The sequence below is a fragment of the Pan troglodytes genome, chromosome 5 (assembly GCF_028858775.2).
Source record: "Pan troglodytes isolate AG18354 chromosome 5, NHGRI_mPanTro3-v2.0_pri, whole genome shotgun sequence".
NCBI lineage: Eukaryota > Metazoa > Chordata > Mammalia > Primates > Hominidae > Pan > Pan troglodytes.
Genome location: NC_072403.2, coordinates 37047344 through 37057113, shown reverse-complemented (window position 1 = coordinate 37057113; position 9770 = coordinate 37047344). Strand labels below are relative to the sequence as shown.

The 9770-nt window shown below is 53.3% G+C and overlaps 1 protein-coding gene across 1 annotated transcript; it reads left to right on the top strand.

The window, feature by feature from the left end:
• The first annotated feature begins 3713 nt into the window (after window positions 1-3713).
• On the top strand, window positions 3714-9741 carry POU5F1 (POU class 5 homeobox 1). Its single transcript, NM_001252041.1, has 5 exons — window positions 3714-4161; window positions 8099-8219; window positions 8453-8583; window positions 8868-9026; window positions 9211-9741. Exons 1-5 carry the CDS (start codon window positions 3757-3759, stop codon window positions 9475-9477), a joined length of 1083 nt encoding a protein of 360 aa, NP_001238970.1. The 5' UTR covers window positions 3714-3756; the 3' UTR covers window positions 9478-9741.
• Window positions 9742-9770: the final 29 nt, after the last annotated feature.

Sequence of the window (9770 nt, the reverse complement as noted above, 5' to 3'; positions counted from 1 at the left end):
GAGTCAGAGCCAGGACTTAGAACCTGGTCCATGCCTCCTAGTTTGTTCCTGACCAATCCTCCCAGCTCACCCACTCCTTTGGCTCTCACCTCTGACTCCCTACAGGCTACAGCTAGAGAGTTGACTCCTCTATTTGAGGTAAGAGTGTCTGGATTTGGGATAAGGTGACCTCAGTTTGCAGGTCTCATGGGGGAGATCAGAGGGTCCTTTGTTGAGAAGAGGGGACTTGGTCCACAGTGAGCAAAGGAATTTGTCTAAATTGCTATTAAGGGAGATCATCTCCCAAGGTGGGCCAAGCCTGAACCCTCAGCCCTCCATTTCTTCCTTTCTTTTGCCTTCAGATTGACAGGCCTCGGAAGTCAAAATAAGTGGTTTCCTAGACCGGGTCGAGAGCAAGTCTCTATTGGTCCCAACTGAGTTTTTTCAGCTGGTTTTTCAACCAAACAGCACCTCATCTCCCAGTGAGGGGAAGGGAAGCCTGGGCTGACAGCAGCAAGGCTGCTCATCTCACCTCTCCCCACCCAGCCATGCCAGCCGCCACACCTGGTGGGGAGAGGTGGGCCTCACCTGGGTCCCCTGGCAGTGCTCTGTGAAGGGTCTTGACATTGCACTGCAATAATAAAGGTGTGTATGAAGTATCTTTTTATGGTGACTTTCTAAAACCCAGGGAATCATGGGACCAGTTCTGATGACTCAGCCTGGCTTCCAGTCTCCTCCAGGCCCAACGGTGGCCCCCAGCACTGGTTGGGGCCTGGGAGAGCTGGCCTTGGCTGAAGTGAAGCCACCTACCCTTCAGGCGTAACAGGACAGTGAGAAGGAAGGAAAGCATGCCTCAACCTCCCATCAGCCCTGAGCACCCCAGAAGGGGGCCGGCTAGGAGTCTAGGCATGCAGGAGGCTGACCCCTGACTGGGCTCATATCCAGCCACAAGGCAGCCAGGGACCCAGGCACCCACCCCTTGTCTGCGTCCCTCTCGGGAATGGGCCTCTTGCCCAGGCCAGAAATACACCACCTACAGTACAAATTATAATCTAAAAACAAGAGGGTGGTGTTGAGTGGGGAAATTGGGGAAGGTGTTTTAGGAGCCACTAGGAAAATGGGCAGCAGGGACTCTCTGGACTGGCTTGGGAAGAGCACTTTTGGGGAACCTGGAGGATGGCAAGCTGAGAAACACTGGTGTGGAGATTCCAGCCGAATCCCAGGCCTGCCCCTCCCCCTCCTCTGAGAGGCTGTCTTCTTGGCAGACAGCAGAGAGATGCATGACAAAGGTGCCGTGATGGTTCTGTCCTGGGGATTGAGATGGCTGGGGAGGGGCCTCCTCCTGTTCCGAAGCATGTTCCTCCCACCCCCACCAGGCCCCATAATCTGCCTGCCTTTTGGGCAGTTAAAGGCCGAGAAGTGAACACAGCTCCAACCCCACTGCCTTGTAGACCTTCCGGCAGACCTGTGGCAGGTATTGAAATGCACGCATACAATTAGGCTCAAAAAGTCTACACAGACAGGAGATGGGCACACGAACAGAGGCAACATAACAGTGCGGAAAAGTCTCAAAAGACTCACGGATGCCACCAAGATGAAGACAGCTGGCCACGGGACACCCATCCCCTTAGAAGGCAGACAGAGCCACTGACCCCAGCAGACAAGCCCAGGCAGGGCTGAGCCTGGCGCCTGCAATGAGAAGCCTTACTTAAGTCGACAGAGGTCAGCGTGCCCAGTCCAGACCTGGCCTTCTGGCCTTCGAAGCTGTGGGGAGCCCTGGCCCAGAGCCCCCTCTGGAGCCCCCAGACTTACCCCAGGCCCTCCACTGAGATCAAGTTTTGGGAGCAGACAGACAAACATCATCCCTCACAGACAGGCATTCCGTTGGCTATTCTCTTGCAAACAGAATCAAGCACTAGACCAGCAGCATGAGCCTCAGGATACTCAGGCCAGGCCCAGAAAAACAGACCCTGAAGGGGAGCTTAGGGCAGCCTTCCTGCACCCCTCCACAAATCACTCTCCACCTCCTCTGCGTCTTTCTGCCAGCCAGCCCCACTAAACAAAGCACATCCCTCAATCTGCCGGGCTGGGGGAGGGATGCACGATGAAGCTGGACGCCTGAGTCCCCCAGAGGAAGGAGGAACTAGATACCTAGGTCCCTGTGGGGGGCCCTTGGTGCCCGTCTGAGGCTCAGTCTTTGAGGGGATTGCAGAGGGGGGTTGCTGGAGCTCCTTTTAGCGTCTCTGAAGGGGATTCTGTGTGAGGGGATTGGGACTGGGGGGTTGGGGAGCAGGAAGCAGTCCCCAGGGGAGCCATCCAGGCCCATTCAAGGGTTGAGCACTTGTTTAGGGTTAGAGCTGCCCCCTCTGGGGACCGGGATTGTCCAGCCAAGGCCATTGTCCTGCCCCCTTCCCCCAGTCCCTCCCAGGCTTCTTTGAACCTGAAGTCAGATATTTTTTTCTCCACACCCCCCACCCCCTGGTTTTCCCCACCCAGGGCCTAGGGCTGGAGGCCTGGGCCAGGGAGGTGGGGGAGGGAGAACGGGGCCTACTGTGGTATTAGATGTCTGAGTTTTGGTTGAGAGGGGAGCAAGGAACCTGATGTGCAGGTTCCATAGTGGAGGGGGCCCAAAGCGGGTGTCTTATCACTCTGTTTCAGCAAAGGTTGGGAAACTGAGGCCCAGTCAGTCCAAAGTCTGGTCCCTTGAAGGGGAAGTGGGGGCCAACCCCTTAGTCTGTTAGATGAGGAGAGTCTGGAGTCTGATTCTGGAAGACGGAGGGGTGGGGGGATGGGGGGGGGTGGGGGGATATAGCACGGAGGCCTTGTCTGGCAGTCTACTCTTGAAGATGGGGTGAAATTTGGCAGGCTGGGCAGATGGTGCCAGGCACCCAGGCTGCGGGGTGGCTGGATTTGGCCAGTATCGGGATGGGAATGCCTAGGATTCTGGATGGATCAGGAGAGGGCATAAGGGAGCAGCTGGCCATTGTGCTTATGGCTGTTGATGCATTGAGGGATAGCGCCACACACACATTCAATAAATTTGAGGAGCTGAGAGGGTGACTGGCCCCTGAAGGCACAGTGCCAGAGGTCTGTGGAGAGGGGGTCAAGCACCTGGGTTCCTGAAGAACATGGAGGTGTGGGAGTGATTCCAGACCGCTGGGATGTGCAGAGCCTGAGAGAGTGCCAGGGAGCGGGTTGGGAGTTGAAAGTTGGGTGTGGTGGCTCACGCCTTTAATCAAGACACTGGGAGGCAGAGGCGGGAGGATTTCTTGAGGACAGGAATTCAAGACCAGCCTGGGTAACATAGCAAGACCCCATCTCTACTAAAAATAAAAAAATTAACAGGGCATGGTGGTCCAAGCCTGTAGTCCCAGCCACTTAGGAGGCTGGGGCAGAAGGATTGCTTCGGCCCAGTAGATCGAGGCTACATTGAGCCATCATTGTACTCCATTGCACTCCAGTCTGGGCAACAAAGTGAGACCCTGTCTTAAAAAATAAAAATAAAAAAAGTTTCTGTGGGGGACCTGCACTGAGGTCCTGGAGGGGCGCCAGTTGTGTCTCCCGGTTTTCCCCTTCCACAGACACCATTGCCACCACCATTAGGCAAACATCCTTCGCCTCAGTTTCTCCCCCCACCTCCCTCTCCTCCACCCATCCAGGGGGCGGGGCCAGAGGTCAAGGCTAGTGGGTGGGACTGGGGAGGGAGAGAGGGGTTGAGTAGTCCCTTCGCAAGCCCTCATTTCACCAGGCCCCCGGCTTGGGGCGCCTTCCTTCCCCATGGCGGGACACCTGGCTTCGGATTTCGCCTTCTCGCCCCCTCCAGGTGGTGGAGGTGATGGGCCAGGGGGGCCGGAGCCGGGCTGGGTTGATCCTCGGACCTGGCTAAGCTTCCAAGGCCCTCCTGGAGGGCCAGGAATCGGGCCGGGGGTTGGGCCAGGCTCTGAGGTGTGGGGGATTCCCCCATGCCCCCCGCCGTATGAGTTCTGTGGGGGGATGGCGTACTGTGGGCCCCAGGTTGGAGTGGGGCTAGTGCCCCAAGGCGGCTTGGAGACCTCTCAGCCTGAGGGCGAAGCAGGAGTCGGGGTGGAGAGCAACTCCGATGGGGCCTCCCCGGAGCCCTGCACCGTCACCCCTGGTGCCGTGAAGCTGGAGAAGGAGAAGCTGGAGCAAAACCCGGAGGAGGCAAGTGAGCTTCGACGGGGTTGGGGTGTGGGGAGGTGGTCATGACAGGGCAGCCTGATGGGGAAGTGGTCACCTGCAGCTGCCCAGACCTGGCACCCAGGAGAGGAGCAGGCAGGGTCAGCTGCCCTGGCCAGGGAGGGGTGTGTATCAACTGCAGGCAGCCCTGGCAGGCAGGGGCCAGGTGGGAACTGGAAGCTGGATTTCGAAGAGACAACTGCAGGTGAGGGCAGAGCAGCCTGGGAGAGTCGGAAGCTGGCCCAGGCTGGCCTTTGCTCCGGCCCAGCCCTTGTCAGGGTCTCTCACATCTCCTAGGCCTGCCCAGGGTCTGGTCACTCATTACTGGCCCAGCACCAGACCCAGCTTGGGGTTGGTTTGAGCCCCTTTTTCCACCCTTAGTCCTGCTTGAAAATTTGATCCTTATCAGACCCAAGATTTTGGCCTTAGGGTTAAGCATAGCCTGAGGGCAAAAACAGTGCTCATTCCAGGATTATTGTTCCTGAAAGTCTAGGGTGTGACTCGTTTCTGATAGGATCTCCTGTTTGGGCTGTGTGTGTGCGCGTTGTGAGCTGGGTTTACCTCCAGTCAAGTATAGGGCTTGTCTTCCCCGGATCTCTGCCTCAGGCCAATGACTGGCCACTGTGTTAAGGTGCACACCCTGGCACCCCTTGTAGAAAGCTGGATTTTGATTGACTTCAGCCTCAGTTCCAAAGTTGTAAACAAGAAAAACGGTGAGAGATTTCTCCAGGCCATTTGCAAATATAGAGCTGCTGCGGGATTGAAGGCATCCAGCCCTGCTGAGGACTATTAAAGATGTATCTTCCAGTCCTCCAAGGCGACAAGTGTAAGCAATTAGAGATTAAATACTAAGCCTTGAGACCTCACAGAAAGGTGTGACTGGTTTCTGGAGTGACCGAGAAGCCCCAACCTCTTCGCAGGAGGTCACTGCTGAGCCTTGAATGATAATGGCGGCAATTGTGGTCCACTTCCTAAGTGCCTGGCTGTGTGCTCCGTTTATACATCATTATCTCATTAACCAGCACAAAATCTCCTAGGGGGAGGTATTATTATCCTATTTAACGGGTTTTAACTGCTAAATGATGATGAGGATTTGGACCAGTGTTTATTCCAAAACCCCAAAACAGAATTTGGAAAATCCAAGATAGCAGAGGGCATTTATCAGTTTGAGTTATTGGCTGAGCAGAAGTTGGGGATGAAAACAGCCTATTTGAAATTGGTATGATCAAGCACCATTGAAACACTTCCTTGAGGCTTCAGGACTACAAAAAGGCCTTGTTTTTTTCTCACTAGCTGTGCACCCGGCAGCCTCATATGGCGTGCCCCAGGGCTCAGTCCTTCAACCTCTGCTCTATCTACCCTTCCTTCCTCTCACCCACCCTCAAGGCTTAAATGCCATTTAGACACCAGATGACTACCGCGTTTTCTGTCTCTTGTGATGGCTCCCTGAACTGCTCCACCCTGATCACCCAGTTGCTCAAGGCCAAACCCAGTCATCCTCAGTTTCTTTCACGTCCTACATCCTATCCTTAAGAAACATCCTGAATCAATCACAACCTAACCCTGGCCTCAGCCACCATCATCTCCGCTGGGATTACCGCAGTAGCTTATCAAATTATACTGCTTCCTTCCTACTGTCTGTGGCCAACACGTCAACTAGAGTCAGTGTTTTAAAAGGTGTGGCCAGGCACTTTGGGAGGCCGAGGCAGGCGAATCACCTGAGGTCGGGAGTTCGAGTCCAGCCTGACCAACATGGAGAAACCCCATCTCTACTAAAAATACAAAATTAGCTGGGCGTGGTGACGCATGCCTGTAATCTCAGCTACTCAGGAAGCTGAGGCAGGAGAATCGCTTGAACCTGGGAGGTGGAGGTTGCGGTGAGCCGAGATCGCGCCAGTGCACTCCAGCCTGGGCAACAAAAGCGAAACTCTCAAAAAAAAAAAAAAAAGGTGAGGCTAGGTGCGGTGGTTCACACCTGTAATCCCAGCACTTTGGGAGGCCAAGGTGGACAGATCACTTGAGGTCTCCTGACCAGCCTGGCCAACATGGTGAAACCCCATATCTACTAAAAATACAAAAATTAGCCGGGCATGGTGGTGGGTGCCTGTAGTCCCAGCTACTCAGGCGGCTGAGGCAGAATAGCTTGAACCCAGAAGGCGGAGATTGCAGTGAGCCAAGTGTCACCCTCCTCCATAATCTCCTTCCCTCCTTTACCCTACTCCTATAGACTGCTTTATTTTTTTTTTTAATTTTTGAGATGGAGTCTCACTCTGTCCCTCAGGCTGGAGTGCAGTGGTGCGATCTCGGCTCACTGCAACCTCCACCTCCTAGGTTCAAGCAATTCTCCTGCCTCAGCCTCCTGAGTAGCTGGGATTATAGGGGAGCGCCATGATGCCCAGCTAATTTTTGTATTTTTAGTAGAGACAGAGTCTCACCATGTTGACCAGGCTAGTCTTGAACTCCTGACCTCAAGTGATCTACCCACCTCGGCCTCCCAAAGTGAAGGGATTACAGGCGTGACCACTGCGCCCGGACTGCTTTACTTTTTTCCATAACATTTTTTTTTTTTTAATAGAGGCAGCAGGGGTGGGAGAAGGGGCGGCACGGGTCTCACTATGTTACCCAGGCTGCTTTCCAACTCTTGGGCTCAAGCAGTCTGCCCACCTTGGCCTCCCAAAGTGCTAGGATTTACAGACATAAGCCACTGTGCCTGGCCATTTTTTATTTTATTTACTTTTTTATTTTTCAGAGTAGGAGTGGAAGTTTATTATTAAAAAGTTATAGGGCAGGGAAAAAAGGAAAGTGCACTTGGAAGAGATCCAAGTGGGCAACTTGAAGAACAAGTGCCAAATAGCACTTCTGTCATGCTGGATGTCAGGGCTCTTTGTCCACTTTTTATAGCCGCTGGCTTATAGAAGGTGCTCGATAAATCTCTTGAATTTAAAAATCAATTAGGATGCCTCTATAGTGAAAAAGATACAGTAAAGATGAGGGATAATCAATTTAAAAAATGAGGAGTAAGTACACACAAGGCACTTTATCCATTCTTATGACACCTGTTACTTTTTTGCTGTGTTTGTGTGTATGCATGCCATGTTATAGTTTGTGGGACCCTCAAAGCAAGCTGGGGAGAGTATATACTGAATTTAGCTTCTGAGACATGATGCTCTTCCTTTTTAATTAACCCAGAACTTAGCAGCTTATCTATTTCTCTAATCTCAAAACATCCTTAAACTGGGGGTGATACTTGAGTGAGAGAATTTTGCAGATATTAAATGAGCTATCTTCTTTTTTTTTTTTTTTTCTTTGAGACAGAGTCTTGCTCTGTCACCCAGGCTGGAGTGCAGTGGCGTGATCTCAGCTCACTGCAACCTCCGCCTCCCGGGTTCAAGTGATTCTCCTGCCTCAGCCTCCTGAGTAGCTGGGATTACAGGTGCGTGCCACCGTGCCCAGCTAATTTTTGTGTTTTTAGTAGAGACGGGGTTTCACCATGTTGGCCATGCTGGTCTTGAACTCCTGACCTCGTGATCTGCCCACCTCGGCCTCCCAAAGTGCTGGAATTATAGGCGTGAGCCACCGCGCCCAGCAAAGAGCTTCTAACCTTCATAACCTGACAGGTGTTCTCCTCGAGGCCAGGGTCTCTCTTTCTGTCCTTTCACGATGCTCTGCGTCCCTTGGATGTGCCAGTTTCTGGGGGAAGAGCAGTCCTTTGTTACATGCATGAGTCAGTGAACAGGGAATGGGTGAATGACATTTGTGGGTAGGTTATTTCTAGAAGTTAGGTGGGCAGCTTGGAAGGCAGAGGCACTTCTACAGACTATTCCTTGGGGCCACACGTAGGTTCTTGAATCCCGAATGAAAAGGGGAGATTGATAACTGGTGTGTTTATGTTCTTACAAGTCTTCTGCCTTTTAAAATCCAGTCCCAGGACATCAAAGCTCTGCAGAAAGAACTCGAGCAATTTGCCAAGCTCCTGAAGCAGAAGAGGATCACCCTGGGATATACACAGGCCGATGTGGGGCTCACCCTGGGGGTTCTATTTGGTGGGTTCCCCTCTGCAGATTCTGACCACATCTCCCCTCTAAGGAGTATCCCTGAACCTAGTGGGGAGGGGCAGGGGCAGACTCTACCCTCACCCATGAAGAGGAGTAGGGAGAGGGAGAAGATGCTTGGGCTTTGAGCTCCCTCTGGGAAGAGGTGGGAAGCTTGGATCTCAGGGTCACAAGGGCCGTGCGTGCTCCCTCACTTTGCTTCTCTTTTGACTGGCCTCCCCCAGGGAAGGTATTCAGCCAAACGACCATCTGCCGCTTTGAGGCTCTGCAGCTTAGCTTCAAGAACATGTGTAAGCTGCGGCCCTTGCTGCAGAAGTGGGTGGAGGAAGCTGACAACAATGAAAATCTTCAGGAGGTGAGGGTGGGAGGGGGATACCCGGGGACCTTCCCTTTCTTGGCCTAATTTCCATTGCTTCCATCCCTGGCTCGTAGCTCTCCGTCTTTGGTGCAGTGGTTCTCAGTGGGATGGAGTGAAATTCCTCAGTTCTGCTGGGATAAGGTCCAGAGCCAACCCTTCCAGGATCCTGCCTTTTCACACCACCACCTGGCTCTGCTGACACATCTAGTCACAGACCCCTGTGATGCTGTTACTCAGCAAGTCCAAAGCTTGCCCTTGTCACCCCCTTCCCACCTGCACAGATATGCAAAGCAGAAACCCTCGTGCAGGCCCGAAAGAGAAAGCGAACCAGTATCGAGAACCGAGTGAGAGGCAACCTGGAGAATTTGTTCCTGCAGTGCCCGAAACCCACACTGCAGCAGATCAGCCACATCGCCCAGCAGCTTGGGCTCGAGAAGGATGTGAGTGCCATGTCTCTTTGCGGGCTCCATCTCTTTCCCCTGTCACCACCTCGCTTTCCCTAGCTCTGGCTCCTCCTCCAACTGCTCTAGGGCTGTTGGCTTTGGACAGAATGTCCAAGCAGAGTCAGGCCCGTCTCTCAGCTCATTGTCTAATGTCATTCTCCTTTCTGTCATTCACTTGCAGGTGGTCCGAGTGTGGTTCTGTAACCGGCGCCAGAAGGGCAAGCGATCAAGCAGTGACTATGCACAACGAGAGGATTTTGAGGCTGCTGGGTCTCCTTTCTCAGGGGGACCAGTGTCCTTTCCTCTGGCCCCAGGGCCCCATTTTGGTACCCCAGGCTATGGGAGCCCTCACTTCACTGCACTGTACTCCTCGGTCCCTTTCCCTGAGGGGGAAGCCTTTCCCCCTGTCTCCGTCACCACTCTGGGCTCTCCCATGCATTCAAACTGAGGTGCCTGCCCTTCTAGGAATGGGGGACAGGGGGAGGGGAGGAGCTAGGGAAAGAAAACCTGGAGTTTGTGCCAGGGTTTTTGGGATTAAGTTCTTCATTCACTAAGGAAGGAATTGGGAACACAAAGGGTGGGGGCAGGGGAGTTTGGGGCAACTGGTTGGAGGGAAGGTGAAGTTCAATGATGCTCTTGATTTTAATCCCACATCATGTATCACTTTTTTCTTAAATAAAGAAGCCTGGGACACAGTAGATAGACACACTTATCTTGGTTTGTCCTTCAGTTACTGAGGTG